At 41.8% G+C, this 22,000-nt stretch overlaps 2 protein-coding genes across 2 annotated transcripts in view; both read right to left on the bottom strand.

Moving 5' to 3' along the window:
• ENTREP2 (endosomal transmembrane epsin interactor 2) overlaps positions 1-22,000 on the bottom strand; it is a 426,858-nt gene that overhangs the window by 91,309 nt on the left and 313,549 nt on the right. The window contains exon 3 of the mRNA XM_024129669.3: positions 16,987-17,097. Coding sequence (XP_023985437.1) covers positions 16,987-17,097 — 111 coding nt within the window. The remainder of the gene's footprint in view (positions 1-16,986; positions 17,098-22,000) is intronic.
• On the bottom strand, positions 17,464-20,796 carry NSMCE3 (NSE3 homolog, SMC5-SMC6 complex component). Its single transcript, XM_007108457.3, has one exon. The coding sequence runs from the start codon at positions 20,687-20,689 to the stop codon at positions 19,850-19,852; it is 840 nt and encodes a 279-aa protein (XP_007108519.2). The 5' UTR covers positions 20,690-20,796; the 3' UTR covers positions 17,464-19,849.

Raw genomic sequence — 22,000 nt, 5'->3', positions numbered from 1 at the left:
GTTGCGCGTCCGCCTGCCGATGCAGGGGAACCGGGTTCGCGCCCCAGTCTGGGAAGATCCCACATGCCGCGGAGCGGCTGGGCCCGTGAGCCATGGCCAATGAGCCTGCGCGTCCGGAGCCTGTGCTCCGCGACGGGAGAGGCCACAACAGAGGGAGGCCCGCATACCACAAAAAAATAAATAAATAAATAAATAAACAAATAAAAAAAAATTAAAAAATAAAAAATAAAAACACTGTAAGCACGGAGCGGCTGGGCCCGTGAGCCATGGCCAATGAGCCTGCGCGTCCGGAGCCTGTGCTCCGCAACGGGAGAGGCCACAACAGAGGGAGGCCCGCATACCACCAAAAACAAAACAAACAAACAAAAAAAAATAAAAAAAAAATAAAAACACTGTAAGAATGTGAAAGTAAATCCCAAACTTCTGCAGGATGAATTGAAAGAATTAGGTCATAACTGAAAACAGATTTTTAAACACATTTTTGATGCTGTGCAACATTTCATTGTACCAGCAGTCGTAAATTAAACAAAACATGATGAGGCATTTAAAAAGACATTTGAAAACCCATAATGGTTTTAATTGTCATTAACCTAAAACGGCATGTTTACTTAAAACCCCCAGATAATTTTTTACCTTCCTCTGGGGCTCTTAGGAGAAGAACCACTGGGATACACTCGCTGATTCACTCACAGGCCAGGATGGCACCCGGCCCTGGATGTGGCCTTGTTCCTTGTGGGGTTCTGCCAAGTAGGGAATGATGGGAAATGCCAGTCCTCGGAGGAAAACTGACGGGATGCCAAGAGAACAACAGCAGCTGTGGGAGCCTCTCCGATAGGGGGTTGGGGGGAGGCCCTTCCCTGGAGGTACTGACACCAGCTGGGACCTGGGACCCTTTGCTACAGTGCTTGCACCTGGACAAACGTCTCTTTGAGCAACAAAATATAAAGAAACTATATGGGACTAAAAATAACTGCATGCATGTGCAGCTGGGGCAAATTCTGGACAATAAGATACAAAGAGACCAAAAAGCCCAATTGTCACTTCTGAAGGGTCAGGAGCAAAAGCCCATGTAAGGAGCCAGTTCACCAGCCTCTCAGGGAGTGAGTTAGCAATGGAACTTATTACTTGTTCTCCCTTCCCCTGCTGCAGCAGAGGCCCCAATAAAGCCTTGCCTGAATTCCCTGTCTGGCCTCTGATCGATTTCGATTAAGGAGGCCAAGAACCCTGGTCAATAACTGAACCACCTACTCTGGAATCTGGAGGATAGGAAGGAACCACCTGCAGGAGGCTGAGGCTAGGATCTGCCTGGGGTCAGAAAGAGCCTGGGATTCCAATGGCTGGTGAGGCAGGGGTGCGGGAAGCTGGGGGGCAGGGAGCGGTGGGGGAGGGGCTTTACCATAAGAGGCTGGGGGGAGGGACGGGAGACTCCAGCGGAGGGTGAGCTGGGAGGAATGGGTGGAGGGATGCCAAGGGCACCCAGGAAGCTGGTGGGGGAAGGAGGAGAGGGGGGAGGCTGAGGGGAAGAAGGGAGGCTGGGAGGGAGGGGTTGGGAGGGGGCCACCAGGGAAGGCTGGCCAAGAGGGAGGAGCCATGACAGAGCACAGAGTACAGGCTACAAGGAGGGCGGCCCTGCATTCCATGTGCAATGGAACGGAAGCACTCAACTAATTTATATTTAAGAAGCTCTCTCTCTCTGTGAAACCAGTCTCCCTAAAACCGAGTTCCTCTGGCGAGTGTAGGATTGACCTCTCTTATCCCAAATGTTATTCCCTTTCTTCCCCTGAACCTGCTCCCCTCAAGACTGAGGAGTGTCAAAGACAAGGGGATTGAAGCCGAGTACAAGCCCTGAGACCCTGTCCTTGAAGTAGAAGTCTTTGCTTTAGTCTCCCAGACCTCCCCTGAGTCTCAAAGGGCTGCTCCAGAGTGACTGATTAGGACACGTGAGGATGGAGAAACAAAGAGTAGCTTTTGGGCCGGGAAACTGGGAACAATTTAGTCTATAAACCAGCCACACAGCAGAGTCCCCGAACTCCCAGTTCCCTGAAAGATACAGACACACATTCCTAAGCTGTTGTTATGGGAAGCAGACCCCCACCAGATGAAAACTGCTGACCCCAAGCACATGGACCCTACACCGGTTGAAACCAGAAGATGGGTGCCGCTTGAAGCTTCACCTTGATGCCAATCAATCCGAGAACAGTGCACGAGCTGATCACACACCCTGCAGGCCCCTCCCTCACCCAGTCTTTAAAACCCCTTCCCTGAAAGCCAGCAGGGAGTTTGGGTCTTTTGAGCATGAGCTGCCAGTCCTCCTTGCTTGGCACCTGCAATAAACACTGTGCTTGCCTTCACCACAACCCAGTGTCAGTAGATTGGCTTTACTGTGCGTGGGCGAGAGGACCCAAGCTTGGTTTTGGAACATGCATGGACACATACATGGATACTAATGTGTGAATGAATCTTGAATCCAACAAACTGAGAGTAAGTACATACATATATTTTACACAAGCCTACAAAACACATCCAAACACTATTCCCATATGAAGTAATTTAGATTTTTAATAGATTGTAAAAAGTAGAAATTAGAGGCCACATGCTCTCATGCAATAAAATTAGAAATTAACAGTAAAAGGATAACAACAATAACCTGAAATGTAGCCATTTAGAAAGAACATCAATTTAAGTAATGTTTAAGGAGCAAAGCAAAAATGAAATGACAGACTATTCAGAATTAACTCAATGACAGCATGTGGTACCCACAGGAAAACCTATGCAAAGGTACTACTGTCACTCAACTATAAAAAGTAGAAAATGAACAAAATATTCCTTGAAAAAGTAGAAGGGATCAATAAAAAAAACATCATCACTGAAACAACTCAAAAAAAAAAAAAAAAAAAGAGGAATCTTTTTTTTTTTTTTTTTTTGGCTGCACTGTGCTGCATGCAGGGTCTTAGTTCCCCAACCAGGGATCAAACCTGTGCCCCCTGCAGTGGAAGCGGGGAGTCTCAACCACTGGACCGCCAGGGAAGTCCCCCAAAAGAGTAATCTTGATTAATAAAATGAACAGCTGTTAGTAACTAAAGATAAACTTTAAATCAACAGAGAGAAAACAAAATTTAACATTAGAAATAAGAGAAGACTTAGAAATCAATGAAAATGCTTTAAAAATTCTAACAGCTTTACTGAGATATAATTCACCTATTTAAAGTGTGCCATTCATTGATGTTTAGTATCTTGACAATGTTACATAGCTACAGTCAATTTTAGGACATTTTCATCACCCCAAAATGTTTCCCCAAAGAAAAAAAATTTTAAAGCACCCAAATCGACTCTCCCAATTGCAACAAACCCAGATAATTCCTAGGTTATTTGAACTATTTCAGAGCATATAGCAAACCAAATGCTTCTGAGTTCATTCTGTACAGTAAGAATAACTGATACGAAAACTGCCCAAGGAGAGCACCAAAAGGTAAACTGTAGGTCAATCTCATTTATGAAATTACACACCAAACTCTTAAATAAAATATTAGCAATTCAGGGCTTCCCTGGTGGCACAGTGGTTAAGAGTCCGCCTGCCAACACAGGGCACACAGGTTCGAGCCCTGGTCTGGGAAGATCCCACATGCCGTGGAGCAACGAAGCCCATGCACCACAGCTGCCGAGCCTGTGCTCTAGAGCCCACGAGCCACAACTACTGAAGCCCGTGTGCCTACAGCCCGTGCTCTGCAGCAAGAGGCCACGGTAATGAGAAGCCCGCGCACTGCAACTACTGAAGCCCCTGTGCCTACAGCCCGTGCTCTGCAGCAAGAGGCCACGGTAATGAGAAGCCCGCGCACTGCAATGAAGATCCAATGCAGCCAAAAATAAATAAATAAAACAAAATATTAGCAATTCAATTGCAGCATAATATGTATGCCTTAAATGTGCCTGGACCAAGGAAGGCCTATTTCTGTAACGCAAAGGTGGTTCAGCATTAGGAAGTCTATTAATGCAAATCACTACACTAATAAACTAAAGAGGAAAGCTGTATGATCATCTTCACAGATGTTGAAAAGACAGTGATAAAACTTAGGTGCATTCTTGATTAAAAAAAAAAAAAATCTTAGAAAGTCAGGCTAGGGAATTCCCCGGCAGTCCAGTGGTTAGGACTTGGTGCTTTCACTGCAGGAGCCTGGGTTAGTTAAAAAAAAAAAAGTCAGGCTAGTGCACCGCAACGAAGAGTAGCCCTCGCTCACTGCAACTAGAGAAAGCCTGTGTGCAGCAACAAAGACCCAATGCAGGTTAGGACTTGGTGCTTTCACTGCAGGAGCCTGGGTTAGTTAAAAAAAAAAAAGTCAGGCTAGAAGGAAATGCCTTAAGTTAATAAGGGCACCTCTGGGAAGCTGACAGCGAAAACTACACTGAATGGTGACCCATCATGTCAATCCTCTTCACTCTCCATCCTATAAAAGTCAGGAATAAAACAACGCTATAAAAAAGGGTTGTTGGGCTTCCCTGGTGGCACAGTGGTTGGGAATCCGCCTGCCAATGCAGGGGACATGGGTTCGAGCCCTGGTCTGGGAAGATCCCACATGCGTGGAGCAACTAAGCCCGTGCACCACAACTACTGAGCCTGTGCTCTAGAGCCCGCGAGCCACAACTACTGAGGCCCGTGCACCTAGAGCCCGTGCTCTGCAACAAAAGAGGCCGAAATAGTGAGACACCCGCACACCGCGATGAAGAGTGGGCCCCGCTTGCCACAACTAGAGAAAGCCCTCGCACAGAAACGAAGACCCAACACAGCCATAAATTAATATTCCCATGGAAAAATGACCTGAAGTTCTGTACTATGTCACTGCTTTCTTGGGAGACCACAGAGCAATGTGGAAATACCTTGCTTGTCCTGTGGAAGTGGGCCCAGATCAGGGGAGCTGTGTGCTGGCACACAGGCCTTGGGTCTCTGTGAAAACAAAAATGCTCAAAAAACACCTGTTTGAAAACAGGCTTTGGCTTTGTGTCAGGTGCCCCACAGGCACCTCTTCTGTGAGAGCAGGGCGGCCGCGGTGGGTTAGAGGCAGATGGAGCTGCCGGGCCTTCTCCCTGCTGCGTCTCCCATCGTGTCCTTCTATGAAGCTCAGTCAGGGATTAGGTTAAAAGCCCAATGCTAAGTACGTCAGACACAGAAAGACAAACACTGTATGCTTTCACTTACATGTGGAATCTATAAAACAAGACCAATGAAAAAACATAAAACAAAACCAGAGTTATAGATACAGAGAACAAACAGGCGGTTCCCAGAGGCGAGGGGATGGGGGTACGAGAGAGATGAAGAGGTACAAACTTCCAGTTGCAAAATAAATGAGTCATGGGTATGAAATGTACAGTATGGGGAATACAGTCAATAATTATGTAATATCTTTGTATGGTGACAGATCGTAACTAGACTTATCTTGGTGATCATTTTGGAATGTATAGAAATATCAAATCACTGTGTTGTGTAACAGGAACTAACATAGTGTTGTAGGTCAATTATACCTTGAAAACAAACAAACTCATAGAAAAAGAGATCAGATTTTACAGAGGCGGGGGTGCGCGGAGGGGGAATTGGATGAAGGTGGACAAAGGGTACACACTTCCAGTTATGAGATAAGTGTAATGTACAATATGATAAATATAAATAACACTGCTGTACGTTGCATATGAAAGTTGTTAAGATAGTAAATCCAAAGAGTTCTCATCACAAGGAAAAACATTTTTTTCTTTTTTTTAAATTTTGTATCTATATGAGATGATGGATGTTCACAAAACTTATTGTGATGATCATTTCATGATGTAAGTCAAATCGTTTTGCTGTATGGGGAAAGAAGTTTAAAAAAGAGTTGATATGTGTATATGTATAACTGATTCACTTTGCTGTACAGCAGAAACTAACACAACATTGTAAATCAACTATACTCCAAAGAAAAAATTTTTAAAAATCGTTATACTGTACACCTGGGTACACTGCTGTATGTCAATTATATCTCAATAAAACTGGAAAAAAAAAGCTTATTGCATTACACGGTACTGAATGCCTATTGAAACCCATATCAATCAATGTAAAAAGTTAAGAAAAAAATACGCTCTATAAATATTCATTACGAAGGGAAAGAACCTTTATTTTCACAGCTTATATGGCTGTCCACCTAGAAACTAAAAGATAATTTTGGAAAAATTTTTAGAGTTAACAAAAAATTTCAACATACAAAATGTACAAAAGTCAACAGCATTTTGGCTTCCAGAAAGATGGAGGAGATGTACTTTTCCCTATTCTTCTGAGTACAACTAAAAACACTGGACATTGTATATAAAACACACATTAAAGACTCTGAAAAGTAAATAGAAGACAGACTGGTTATGGACCTCGGGACCCAGGGAAGGGCACAGTGGTGAGTTTCCTGAGTTTTTTGGTTTTGCTTTCTATATCCCAGACTAGAAGATGAAAACTCAGAGCCCCCCAAATTCCGTGGTGTTGAAGGAGGCCACGTGGTGAGCCTGGGCTTCCACCCACCCCCAGCAGTAAGGAGGCCCCCTCCGCTCCCAGGTAAGGTGGAAAGTCAGGGCTTTCAGCACTGCCTGGCGGTGATGAGGCCATCTCCCCACCCCATGTCAGTACAAGCCACTTGGGGAGCAGTAGTGTCTACCCTTCCCAGGCAGAGAGGTATCAGTGGAGGCTTTCTGGAGAGCAGGAACTCCCACCTCCACGTAGGAGAAAATATTCACGGTTTAGGGATAGGCAAAGAGTTCTTGGACTTGACAACAAAACCGTGATCCATAAAAGCATCAATTGATAGATAAGACTTCATCAAAATTTTTAAAATTTACCCTGCTGAAGACCCTATTAAGAGGATGAAAAGACAAACTACAGACTGGGATAAATATTTGCAAACCACATATTCAACAAAGTTAGTATCTAGAATATAAAGAACTCTCAAAACTCAACAGAAAAAAAAAACGGAAAGAAAATAAGCAAAACACATGAACAGACATTTTACCAAAGAGGATATACAGATAGCAAAGAAGCACATGAAAAGATGTTCAACATCATTAGCCAACATGGAAACACAAATTAAAACCACAGTAGGACATCACTCTATGCTATGAGAATGACTAAATTTTAAAAAAAAGTGACAAAAGCAAATGCTGATGAAGATGCGGAGAAACCAGATTGCTCGTACATCGCTGGTGGGAATGCCAAAAGGTACGGACAACCTACAGAGCAGTTTGGCACCTACCATACAACCAGCAACTGCATTCTTGGGCATTCATCTCAAAGAACTGAAAATTGATGTTCACACAGAAACCTGCACAGGAACGTTCATAGCAGCTTTATTCATAATAGTCAGAAGGTGGAATTAGTTCGGATGTCCTTCCACAGGTGATTGGTTAAACCGGTCCATCCAATCAGAGCAACACTGCTCCACGGAATAAACAGTGAGAAACTATCAGCATGTGCAACAGCCTGGATAAATCTCCAGAGAATCATGCTGAGTGAAAACAGCCAGTTCCAAAAGCCTACATATTGTACAATTTCACTTATATGACATTTTGGAAATTAAAAAAAAAAAAGAAATGGAGTGTTCTAGTGGACTAGTGATTGCCAGGCGTTAAAGAGGGAGTGGGGGCAGAAAGGAAGTAACTGTGGCTATTAAAAAAGCAACAGGAGGGGCCTATAACGTGGTAGAAATGTTCTATGTCTTGACTGCATCAGGTCAATATCCCAGTAAGATATTGTATGATACTTCTGCAAGATGTTACCATTGGGGAAAACTGGGTAAAAGCTACATAGATTTCTCTGTATTATTTCTGTGTGTGGATCTACAGTTATCTCAAAATGAAAAGTTTAATTAAAAAATCAATAGCTTACCTACATTATAGCAATAACCAATTATAAAATAGAGTGAAGAAAACTACCATTGACATTAGCATCAAAAACTACAGGGGCGGGTCTTCCCTGGTGGCGCAGTGGTTAAGAGTCCGCCTGCCGATGCAGGGGACGGGGGTTCGTGCCCAGTCCGGGAAGATCCCACATGCCACGGAGTGGCTAGGCCCGTGACCCACGGCCGCTGAGCCTGCACGTCCGGAGCCTGTGCTCCGCAATGGGAGAGGCCACAACAGTGAGAGGCCCGCGTACTGCAAACAAACAAACAAACGAACAAAACAAACAAACAAAAACTACAGGGGCTTCCCTGGTGGTTCAGTGGTTAAGAATCCGCCTGCCAATGCAGGGGACACGGGTTCGAGCCCTGGTCCAGGAAGATCCCACATGCCACGGAGCAACTAAGCCTCTGCGCCACAACTACTGAGTCTGCGCTCTACAGCCCGCGATCCACAGCTACTGAGCCTGCGTGCCACAACTACTGAAGCCCTTGTGCCTAGATCCTGTGCTCCACACAAGGGAAGCCACCACATTGAGAAGCCCGCGCACCGCAACTAAGAGTAGCCCATGCTCTCTGCAACTAGAGAAAGCCCCCGCACAGCAACGAAGACCCAACACAGCCAAAAATAAATAAATAAAATAAATAAATTTATTTAAAAAACAAACAAACAAACTAGGAATTAGTAGATAATGTTTAAGCACTGTATGAAAAAGGCTGGAAGATTTCCCTGAAGGCTGGAAGAGACCTAACCTGGTCCTAAATCAAAAGGCTTAATATGATAAAGATCTCAATTCTTTCCCAATTTACCTCTACATTCAATTCTGCTTCTATTAAAAATAACTCCACCTCACTGATGACCAGGGGGAGCAAATTAAAAAATAGTGAGATGCAATTTTTCATCCTTCAGGTTGGCAAACATTTTCAATATTGGTGACATCTAATCTTGGCAAGGGTTGGACGTGCTCGTCTCCAGGGACCACAGGCAGAAATGATCGTTGAGTACAAACCTTTCTGGAAGGCAAAAGCTATCAACATTTTAATGCATTTATTCTTTGTGCCATCAATTCAACTTTTAGAAAGTATCCTTCATAGATAACACACAAACGTGTCCATAGATTTATTTATAAAACAATTAAACATTTGTTTATTTGTGACACAAGAAGAGACCACTTAAGGGCCCTGCAGCTGGGGACCTGTGAATTAGTGTGTAGAATTTGCATCCACAGAATATAATGCAGGAGTTAAAAGGATGGACTAGATCTGAGGCTATTTCTCTAATTTACATACAGAAATTTCCATAAGGGTACATGCTGACATGGGGGGGTTAAAAATTTTACACTTCTGTATTTTGGGAATTGTACAATGGATACATTTCTTTGGTACTTTAAGTTTTCAGATAAATAAAACAAATACATTTCTGGCCAAACTCATCAGCAAAGGAAGAGAAATATACAACAGTATGAAAACAAAAGAAATAAGAACATAATGTTACTATGGGTATTTTAAAAACAATTCAATGCATTACTTCATATTAAAATGTGAAAAGGCCAATACAAAGAAAAAATGTTAATTCTGACAATTGATATTATCAAATGTGGCTCAAAAGCTGAGAAAGAAATAGAAAAATATCTGGAAGAATAGAAATTTATGCCTAATAACTTTTTTTTTTTTTTTTTTTTTTTTGCGGTACGCGGGCCTCTCACTGTTGTGGCCTCCCCCGTTGCGGAGCACAGGCTCCGGACCCGCAGGCCCAGCGGCCACGGCTCACGGGCCTAGCCGCTCCGCGGCATGTGGGATCTTCCCGGACCGGGCCACGAACCCGTGTCCCCTGCATCGGCAGGTAGACTCTCAACCACTGCGCCACCAGGGAAGCCCTGCCTAATAACTTTTTAAATAAAATAGTTCTAGGTCCAGAGAATTATACATGTATGTGCCAGTATCCATCTAGGAACAGAAAATTCCTTAGACTGAAGTTTCTTAACTAATATTTATGAAATACGATAATCATGAAACAAAATAGGGTAGGAGGAAAATGAAAGCTACAAATTAATTGCATTTATGAATACAGATGAAAAATCACAAATAAATCAGCAGATAGCATCTAGTAATATTTTTTTTTTTTTTTTTTTTTTTTTTTTGTGGTATGCGGGCCTTCCTCTGCTGTGGCCTCTCCCGTTGCGGAGGACAGGTTCCGGACGCGCAGGCTCAGCGGCCATGGCTCACGGGCCCAGCCGCTCCGCGGCATGTGGGATCCTCCCAGACCGGGGCGCGAACCCGTTTCCCCTGCATCGGCAGGCGGACGCGCAACCGCTGCGCCACCAGGGAAGCCCTAGTAATATTTTAAAAGACTGTGAATCAAGGATAGAACCAGAGTCTGCTTCAACTAAAGGCTGTTGATACCAAGCTAGCTTAAGAACAAAAACACAAATAAAACCCCTTTTTATTTCAAAAAACTTGAGGAAGAAAGAGTGGCAGCAAGAAGTCAACTCCATATTGAGTAGTTAGGGTCTTCTTGGCCACTGTCACAATATTCTCCAGTAAATTCATACCTACAGGATATTCATATACTTATATATCCGAATGGTAACCATCAAGGCTTGGACGTTACTACTGTCATATAATATAAAATTCCACATTCTTTCAGGTTTCAAACAACTTCAAAATTGAAGTGTGGTTTCCCTAGCCTATTCATGTCCAAAATAAAGTACAACCACAAGAGAGCCCTTTGTAGCGGGCTTGATTAATAAAGCAGATATGGATCAATTGCAAGTTTTCCATGGGTATTTTTGGTTAGAATGTAGCTCTTTAATTCCCATGTGTCAGATATTCTATCCTGACTCCAAGAGACACATTAATCTCTGAGCAGAAAGTGGGAATAATTCAGTTCAACCCATATTATTTAATGCTTGCTGTGTCTAAGTCACATTAGGTATTGTAATGTGCAAAAAGTTTGTTTCTATGATAAGTGTCACTCAGAGACATACATTATTTAACTTGAGGAAAGTAACAGAATATGTCTACCAAAATGTCTATTATATGGGATTCAGGTATCTAAATTTTCAGAAGGTAAAAACGATGATAGAAAGGAAATTATAGATTATTCAAAAATAATTTTAAGTTACATTATTTACTTTTAGAGGGCACACAGGGATTAGTTTTCATGACCTATTTGTATTTCCCTAATTGTATGCCTATTACGGTTTTCATATTTAATTTTTTTGTCATTTTCTACATTTGTTTCAAATGAATTTCTTCACAGAACTTAAAAACCACATAAAATTAATTTAGTTTTATACTATGTGAAGTTAGGCATAAGCCAAGTTCATTTTCACTGAGAAGAAGATATGTTATAGGGAAGAACAAACCTGACTCCATATTAGATCTATTCCTTTAGCTCTAACCCTTGTGCTCTGTTGCCTGTACTTAGTCATGCTGGCTCTGCACCTTTTGTAAAAGAATGTTGCCTATAGCCTGAAATATACAGGAGAGTCTATTCTCAGGACTCTGACCTTTAAGAGTCCATTCATAAAGGGATAAAAAGTTGCAGAACAGAGAATAACATTTGTCTTGCTGGAGGTTTACAGGAACATTGTGACCTGACCTAAGTGGACAGCTGCAAGAACAAAGGATTCCTGCACCAAGAAGTCTGCAACCTCGCCCTTCCCTCACCTTGCCTTTAAAAATGCTTTGCTGAAACCCTTCCAGAAGTTCGGGGCTTTGGGTGGCACGAGCCACCCGGCTCTTTGCTTGGCCCTGCAATTAACCTTTCTCTGCTCCAAACTCTGATGTTTCAGTTTGTTTGGCCTCACTGTGTGTTGGGCACATGAACATGCATTCAACTAACAGATATACATTCAAAAAGTTTTTATACAAAATTTTTTTAACTATAGAGATTTCATTCCAGTTATGTTCCACATAGCTTAATCCTGAGAATCTATTAATATAATCTACCATACCAATAGATCAAAGTAAAAATATATGTAAACTTAACAGATCTCAAAAAACCTCTTTGATATTTAACCTCCATTTTATTTTTTAAGACTATCAGTAAAATATGAATTTTATCACCTTAACTTTATCACTTTAACATGACAAAATAGCTATCTGAAACCATCTCTCAGCATCATGCCTGACAGTGAATCATCAGGGGCTTCTAGTTAAACTCAGGAACAGAAAGTGGATGATGAAATACCATTAATATCTAACGTTATTTTGATAGTTTTAGTCAAAGCAACTAGACAGGGCAACAAGATATACAAATACTATAAAGCAGGAGACAATATAATCATTTCTTTTGACAAACTATGGGATCAAAGATTGAATCTGTACATTTAGTGGCATGTACAGTTAAATGTAAATAATAAAAAAATTCCTGGGAGCTTCCCTGGTGGTGCAGTGGTTGAGAATCCGCCTGCCGATGCAGGGGACGCGGGTTCGTGCCCAGGTCCGGGAAGATCCCACATGCCGCAGAGCGGCTGGGCCCGTGAGCCATGGCCGCTGAGCCTGCGCGTCCGGAGCCTGCACTCCGCAACGGGAGAGGCCACAGCAGTGAGAGGCATACCGAAAAACAACAACAACAACAACAACAACAAAATTCCTGGGAGTCTTATATACTATTTGTAGCCTCTTACAATGTAAAATAATAATTTCAAAAATGCACTCACCAGAGCAAGAAGATATTTAAAATACATAGCACTAAACTTAAAAAGAAATATGGAAACAATGTACATGCCTTAATTAAGAATACCTTATTGCTAAAAAATGCTAACCATCAGCTGAGTCTTCAAGTCATAACCTTTTTGCTGGTGGAGGGTTTGAAATATTGTGAGAATTACCAAAATGTGACAAAGAAACACAAAGTGAGCAAATCCTGTTGGAAAAGTGGTGCTGATAATAAAGTATTATGAAAAAGATTGGGAAAAAAAAATATGGAAGGTCCATGTGTACATTTTCAAAAAATAAAAGTTTTATGATATTTATAGCAAAACAAATGTCAGATCTATGAAATATATAAATATGAAACCCTAAAATACTGGGGAAAACTGGGAAAATTATTTATAGAGTGGGAAAATCTTTTCTAGGCAAAACATATAAGCCAGAATCAGAAGGGTAAAACTGTAAAGATGGACAAAATCAATTTGAGTATACAAAATTTCAGCACAGAAAGAATACTATTAAAGTCAAAAAATGAATAACAAACTATGAAAAATATGTATCTTCAACACATACAATGATGGTCAATCTCCTTAATATAGGAAATGCATTTATAAATCAGTTATGAAAAATAACAACCTAACAGAAAAATAGGCAACAAACATAAATTGGCAATTAGCAGTTAAAGAAATATAAATAACTTATAAACAAATGTAAAAGATGATCAGTTTCACTTTTAATTACAGAAATGCAAATTACATAATAAGACCTTACATTTTCATCAGATTGACAAAGTAATTCTGATGACACACAAAAGTTTGTGTGGGTTTGGGCAAACGGGCACAGTCATACACTATTGGCAAAACTCGGTGCCCCATCTTTGGAGGGAAATTTAGGAACAACATCCTAAATGTAAAGTGCACACTTATGCTCTGACTGAAAGGACGCTCTTAGTAATTTCTTCTCGAGACCTATTTGCACATTCGTCTGTTTGCCCCAATACCCTCTCCTCACTTGGACTAGCTCCCATAGCAGGAGCAAAAGCCACTCAGTATTTGTTGAGTTATGAATGTGCACAAAGGGTCATCTTCTCTGCCATGTTTATTTTAGCAAAAGACTAGAAACATCCCTAACTGATCCTTCATTAAGTGGTGGTTAAACAAATTATCATCCATCCATCCATCCATTCATCTATCCATCCATCCATCCGTCCATCATCCATCTGCCCAGGGCTCTCTATTTAACAGCTGGAAAGGGCTCCAAGGGCTGATGTACAAATGTCACCAAGCCACAGGGTTGGCTGACAAAAGGGATGTGAATAACGGTAGGTAGAAGAGACGTGTGTAAGAATGGTAACACAACACTAACATGCACAGAAAATATCTGGCTACCAAAAACTTTCTGAAGGGGATGCTAGGAGTGTGGAATTGAAAAGAGACCTCATAATTATAATAATTTATATATAATAAATTATTATATATAATAAAAATTAGTTAATTTTTAATTATGCAGAGGGAAAAGACACACAGATATGAAAATGTACTAGATACACTAAAGAAAAACAAAAACTGCACTGAAGGATTTATAAAAATAATTTGGATAAAACCAAAGCATGCACAATGTGCCCGAAAGGGAAAACATGATGTTGTGAACGTGTCCATTCTCCACCGAATTAATCTATAATTTTAATATGATTCCAATTGAAATTTCAAATTGATGCCTTTGAGTCTCGAAAAAAAAAATTCAAAACTCATCTGGAAGACTAAACTTTTAAAAACAGGCAAGAACTTTTTTACGAAGTAGATTAAAGTCTGGGATGGGGGTGGGGTAGGGCTTGCCCTACCAGTTATAAAAATATAGAATTAAGATAATAAAAGTGGTGCTGTTCTGTGTATAGCACAGGAGATATAGCCAATATTTTATAATAACTGCAAATGGAGTATAATCTGTAAAAACATTGAATCATTATGTTGTATAGCTGAAACTAATATCATATTGTAAATCAACTACACTTCGATTTCTTAAAAGGTAGTATTGTTCTGGAATATGAATAAACAGACATGGGAATGGGACAGAATGAAAAGTCCAGAGATAGGCAAATAGTCACATCTGTATGCGTGTGTGCATACCTATGATAATGCTGTCAGAGTAGATACCGGCTCTCTTTTTGACTATCCAGCATACACTCCTGCCTTCCTTCCCTCATCCCTTCCTAACAGTACCTTAGTTTGGTGGATTATCTCTTGGATTCCACTGGTGGGACAGCTAAGCAGATTTTTTCTTACCCTGGCCAATCAAAATGCTCCCTCCCTGGACTCTGACTCTAGGGCCAATGAACAAAGAGGTTAAGAACCACGGGAATTATTCACTCCTGCAGAACTGCATCCTGAGGAGTTCAGGGTTCCCGCTGCAGACCCTCACTCTGGGTCAGGCTTTTGCAGCCACAGAAGCTCTTTTGGAACCAGCCAGTTTCCAGGCTTAATCTCTAACCCCTTGGATATTCAATAGGTCCCACCATCTCTCTAATAAATGGCCTTTGGCTTTGTCAGTTTTTGTAACTTGCTATCAAAGGACTCAATGTTCAGGTGGCATTTCATATCATAAGGGAAATATTAGGTTACTCAGGAAATAGTTTTAGGAAAGCTAGCTACCCATTTTAGAGGAAAAGGTTAAATTCATCAAATAAATTCCAGGATATTAAAGAGTTAATTATTAAAAAAAAAAAAAGCACACCAGGGGAAATTATTGGGGTAACATGATCTTAGGAAGGAAAAGGTCTTTTTATTGGTTCCAAGGTAAGACCACAAAGGAAAACTTTAACAGCTTTGAATACACAAAAATTAAAAATTTTTCTATGTGAAAAAATAAAATTAAAGGGCAAATAACAATCCAGAAATGTATCTGACCATATAAGCTGCAGGACTCAAAACCATAATATATAAAGAGCTCTTGCAAATAAATAACTGTTAAATCTAAAAATGGGTAAAGGTCCCAGTCAAATCACAGAAGAAAAAGAAATATAAATGGTGCATATATAAATATATAAAATATATGTTATATGTAAATATAAAATTGCATATAATTATATATAATTACATAATTATATCTTTCCCATCCTTTCATGCAGCATACAATATAGGGAAACAGGGTCTGAGATTAATACCAGAAGTCAACCTTTCAAGACTGGGCACTTGCCTTTCTTTTGGATCTGCACCTCCAGGCACTGTCACTTCTTGTCACCCCAGTCACTGTCTTGGAAAATTGGAATCAGAGAAAAAAATGGCTAATCCTGTGTAGGTTGCCAGATTTTACCATATTCACCACATTTAGTACTTAGGAAAAGGGAGGCTACCAAGTTACGAACAGAAGTTAGCAAGTAGCCCTTTCTGTTGGTGATGGGGCTCCAGGTTGTGTCAGGTCTTGGTAGTCCTGGGGAAATACTGCACTACAGCGAGGATACTCTGTGTACATCATATTGGGATGAAATATGATCAGTGTGAGTTTGCCCACACTGAACAGAAAATAACAAGACTAAGCTCTCAGTTTTGGGGACTCAGTAGATGTTTCAGCACTCAGCCTGCACCTTACACTAGACTTGCTGGCCTTGGTAGATGAGGAATGTAAAGGGCAGCAGCTCCCCTTTGAACCCGATGGCATGGCCACAAGAAATGCAGGCACTGCCCTGCTACAGAAAAGCTTTGCGTAGTTCAGCATAGCCCCTGACCTCTCAGAAATCATGGCCACAGGTTGGCAAGTACATGGGCAGCTATGAGGGGCATGGCTCTAAAAGGTAGCCTTGTGCCTTCTCTAAGTTAAAGAAACAAATGCCAGCACCCCCATACCCAGCAGCCAGGGTCACATCAGGGGTCACACTGCACCTGTACTGAATGTCATGGGACACACTCTGATTTCTGCACCAGCCACACGCATATGTTACCGAAGCAGGAGCCAAGTTATGATAAGGAATGATGGTTACATTCAACAAGCCAAAATGACCCCCTACCATGTCCATAGCACACCATCTACGGTTTTCCTAGATTGAAAAGATAATTCTTTTTTAACTGAAAAATGAGAACTAAATTGTTTGGATGCACTCATTATCAAGCTTATATGTATCTCGGCACTTAAAATCGACTTACAAAATTGATTTTTAAAAATTCAGTGGAGACAAAAATCAATGCAACAAATATTAAAATAAAATCATTACTAAAGACATTTATTTTAAAATAGCATTACACTAATATACTATTAGTAACTGACTTATGAGTCGAACCAGTTTTAATTTGGGAGAATTTTTAAAAATTAATCAACGTTAATTCCTTAAACAACACTAAAACATTAGAATAAATCAAAGGATACAATAATTTTTGAAATCACTTTCATTCAAAATCAAAGCCTATGCCCTTTATCAAAAGGTCTGCATTTCATTACTCACCAACTGACAGCCTTCTAGGGAGTTGACTAGCTGAGCGTTCTGACAGGAGAGAATTGAACCAGCCAAATTCAGCATTACACATACTGCAGAGAGCAGCATGAAAAAGGTAATCTGGAAACAAACCAAACAAGAAATTGATTATTCACTTGGAGAGACTCGAAGGAAAAATTACTTGGCTTTCAAAAAGCTTTCAGATGATCCAGTAATTACATGAATAACATTTCTGTTTTCAAGGAAAGTATTATTAAAATTTCAAATTCATATTACCTTAAATCAAATAAAAAAGGTAAAGTCTCTGAAAAGCCATAGCCAGCAACCATGATTTTATTTGAAATATATTGTAAAATATTTTAGAAGCTAAACTTGAAAATACTATGGATTCTACAGTCTCAAAATAGTGTTATATATTCTCAGAAATAACAAGTAATACATTACTAAAAAAATCAAGTGAAAGAAGTTTATTTATTAGAATGCCTTTATTTCTTTTAATTTTTGTTATGGAAAATTTCATACATATGCAAAACCAGAGAAAACAGTATAACAATGCCCCGCATACCCATCTCCCAGCCTGTAAATGTACTCCATATTTACTGAAAAAAATCTGCACGTAAGTGGACCATGCTGTTCAAACCTGGGTTGTTCAAGGGTCAACTGTATTTATTTTTCATATATTAAACATTATATTGTATTAACTAGACAATGGCACAATAGCGACAAATTCTTGACACCTCTGGGAAGGGTGAAAAGATACAAGGGCTTGATCCGGTCTGTAATGTTTTCTACTTTAAAATTTGAAACAAAATGGTAATCCACTGATGGTAAATTGTTAACATCTCTACAAGAAAAGTGTGGGGAAAACATGTGCCTCAGATATAACTGACACTGCATCGTGCATAATGATATTTTCCGCCCTGTACAGATGAAAATCCCAGCATTAGAACACCCCAGAGGGGAAAGAGGTCATTGAGTAAGCAGAATGCTTAGCCAGAAGGTAATTCATACACTGAAATAAACGCAAACCAAGAAGAAATGCCTTTAAGGACCAACTATATTCACTGATAAAATAAATGCAAATTCCAGTTCAACAGAATAAAGTAAAACCCAGTCATCTAACCCATTGCTCCACACAACCACATACCCACCAGATTCTTCTAGATGACTCTAGTCCAGGGTTGATCAATACACATTTTTCTTTTTTTAAGTATTTATCTCATTTCATGATTAATTTGCAGTACCTCCCCCCCCCCAACAATCATACTTATTCACCTGCTGAATAATTAACTGTTGAACCTCTGTATATAAACAGCATTTTGCCAGAGGCTATGGAGAAATACAATGAAAGGCCACTATACCAGCTTTTCTTCAGGCTCATTTAATCCATACAACTATGATATAGTTATTGTTTTTCCCATTTACACATAAAGAAATTGAGAATGAGAGAGCTTAAAACCTATGCCAAATCACCATGTTGCAATAGCATGAGCCGTAATTTGAATTCAGTCTGTCAGACAACCTCGAAACCCCATACGCTATTCACTACACTACAGAGACCTCTCCAATCTGGGGTAGATCTTACTTTCTGCTCTTACTGTTTACATGGGCTCTACTCACCATATACCATGAGTTACGTTTTTCCATAAAACCATACAACAGAGTCAGACTAGAATAGTCATATTTTTGAACTAGTAATTCCAATTTGAGGAATGATTTAGAACAAAATAAGGAAAGAAAACCTTAAAAAAATTTTTTAACTGCTCCAGACCAAGAATAAACACATTTTAAGGAACAAAGTAACAACTAAAATCCCCCACAGCCTCAGACTGTGCCAAGATCTCTAGGTATACTTCCCTATCTAATTATCACACTACCACACACAATAACATGCATCATCAACCCATTTTACAGGTGAGGAAAGGTCTGTATACAAACCTAACCTGCTTAAATTCCTACAGCCAGTTACGCAGAGGGAGGCTCTGAACCCACGTAGTCTGATTCTCAAGTAGGTATGGTTAATCATTAACACTTCTCTGTGACACACAGAAAGAAATGTATTTTACATCATGATCCAATATGCACACACACATAAAAATAGAGCAACTTCCACAAAACACTATTTACCTGAATGATACGTGGTAAAATTTATTTTTCTTTTTTTGTTAAGATGCTATTTTTCAGTCATGAAATCTCATGACTTACGGTTAAAATAAGTGCACAATGCTTACCTGCTTCAAAAATACAGTGTTTATTATAACTATAGTAGCAAAAAAACCAAAAATCAAAAACAAAAAAAAAAACAGAAAAAAAGGAACTAAATGGTCAGCCACACAAAAAATTATCTGGAAAAAATACAATGCATACATTGCTTAGAATGACTCATAACACTTATACACATGGAAAATATATTTTTAAAATAGCTATGCTAAGATAAGTACAGATATAGGCAGTTACATTTTAGTTTTCAATTTACAGACTTTTCTTTTTCCTTACAGAGTTGAGTAGTCCAGAGGCCAGACAAGAGCCACTTCGTTTTATTTCCTTCGCATGAAAGCAGCTTACTGACGTGTTCTTTCCTTTAAATGACTATTTCCATAACATGGTAGAAAACTTTCAATTCGCTTTATAAAGTTAGCAAGACTTTTATACCAATTAAAAAAATACAGACAGTAAGACAAACCAAAACAAAATAAATCATCCTCTAAGATTTTTATAAATGAAAATTCGGAACCAAAGTGACTTATAATATCACAAGAAGAAAAGATTGCAAACACATCCTAAAACTACTACACACATTTAAGGGTTACAGCAAAATGCTCCCTCCCACCCCCAGCCCTTCCCCGGGGTCTCTCCGAGTCTGTCTCAGGTTTCAAGAGGAAGGGGCTGGGGTTGGGGCCGCGCCCCCGGTCTGGGGTCTGGCCCTGGCCTCCTCCTCCGCCAAAGCCTCACAGTACTGCGCCGGCCAGTCCTTGGGATCCTGATTGTGGACTTTGGCCACGAACTTGAGCACCTTCATCTTGCTGGTCTCCAGGCTGGTGCGCGGGCCCCACTGGAGCTCGTAGTCCACGGGGTCCGTGTGAGGGATGCGCCGGTACTCCAAGTACCGCTGCCGCACGAAGTCCTCGGTGATGAGCTTCTTCGGATCCCCGAAGATGAGGTGCTTCTTGGTGGGGTGCACCCCGAGGCGCCGCAGGAAGTCCCAGACCTCGGTCTCCTTGATGCTGTTGCCCTTCATGAAGATAAGCCCCAGCACGATCATGAGCAGCCCGGTGGTGGGAGTGCCCTGGTCGCCGCGCATCTCCGCGTCCTCTTCCACCGGCTCCAGCGTGTTGACCAGGATGTAGGTGTTACTCCGGGGCTCCAGCTCCACCAGCCGGTACCCGAACACGTACTCCAGGCGCTCGGCCGCCCGCCGCAGCAGCTCCGGGAGCACGTCCTTGTAGTCCCCGACCACGTGCCGCAGGATGTCGGTGCGACGGATCGGGATCTTCCTCTGGTCCTTGATCAGCAGGAACTGCACCAGCTCCGCCACCTTCAGCTCCAGCTGCTTCTGCGACCGCGGCCCCGGCGCGGGGGAAGCCTCGGCCCGCCGGCCGCCCTGCGACGCGGCGCCGCCCTGCCCGCGGGACGTGCTCGGGGCCTCCTCGCCGCCGCTGCCCCGCTCGGCCTGGGTGCCGGCGCGGCCCCGACTCTTCGGCTTTTGCGACATGCCGCGGCGGCGGGACCCGCGCTACGCGGACACCCCGTAACTAGCGGCTGCGGGGATTGGGGATCTGCTCGCGGCTCCTCCTGGCGGCCCTGGGCGGGGCCGGAGGGGGCGCGGTTGAATCACAGAGACTGCGCGCTGCGTCAGGGGGCTGCGCGGTTGCGTCACGGAGGCTGCGCGCCTCGTCATCGAGGCCGCGCCGTGTCTGGGGGTCGGTCTGGCTCGCCCGGCGGTCGCGCGGTGGCGGCGTCTCTGCGGAGCCCTGCGGGTCCCAGCCGTGTGTTTTATTAGAATTAAGTGTCGTCCTTACCAAACCCTGAAGATAGAGAACAGGAAGCAAAGGTCCTGAGCGAGTGTGCGGCTCGGCTCAGGACCGCACAGCTCAGGCCAGATCCGTAGAAAGTGAGTATCGAGAGCTCTGAAATCGGGACTGTTTGTAGGTGGAGGAGACTCCCAGGAAGAATGTGGGAGAAAAATAAGGCGAAGAGCGTGGAAGGGAAGTAAAAGCACTTCTTTCCCCACAAAACTGGGCATAAAAAGGATAAAAGACCCTGAGGACTAGTTTGCCGTCGCCAGCCCCCCCCCCCAATCCATTTCCCACCAGTTACTTTCTCTAAAGCCCCTGAGTCTGTTTAGAAAGAATGGTAAAGGCATCCTTGCCTCGCAAGCAGGGCTTTCCCCATCTTTTCACCATTTTAGCATTGATACTCTGTGCATAATAAACTCCAGCCGGACAGCTGCGTCGAAGCCATCCCAGAAAGCGCATTTTAGTTTGGTCCGGTGAGTTTATCTTTTGGAAAGCACATGCTCATGGAAATTGCCTGGGCCCACACCACAATTTTAGCAGAAATGGCTAAGAGAACGCTACCAACAGAGAAACGTGCTCTCTCAAGAGATTACTGTTTAATTTTGGGCATCCCTGATCAAGAATTGCAATCATGTGAATCTCTTATTAAATGTCTTAATATATCAGCCTTAGGTCTCAATGAGAAAGAAACGAGAAATAAAAGAGAACCCAAGGGTATCATTCCTCATAATCTGTGACGTGCACTTTAGATAAATATATATATACATTTTTAAATTGTGCAACTCTAATAGCCAATGTGAGTCATTCCATTAACTCATACCATTTGCAGTCTGCTGCCATTACTTACACAGAGCTCAGCAAATGTGTTCCTTTTCTATTAACTTACTTGCAAAGAAGAAACTGAATTTACCTCTTTTTTTTTTTTTTTTTTTTTTTTTTTGCGGTACGTGGGCCTCTCACTGTTGTGGCCTCTCCCGTTGCGGAGCACAGGCTCCGGACGCGCGGGC

The sequence above is a fragment of the Physeter macrocephalus genome, chromosome 11 (assembly GCF_002837175.3).
Source record: "Physeter macrocephalus isolate SW-GA chromosome 11, ASM283717v5, whole genome shotgun sequence".
Taxonomy (NCBI): domain Eukaryota; kingdom Metazoa; phylum Chordata; class Mammalia; order Artiodactyla; family Physeteridae; genus Physeter; species Physeter macrocephalus.
The sequence above is the reverse complement of the archived record's forward strand: the minus strand, read 5'-3'. Positions and strand labels throughout refer to the sequence as shown.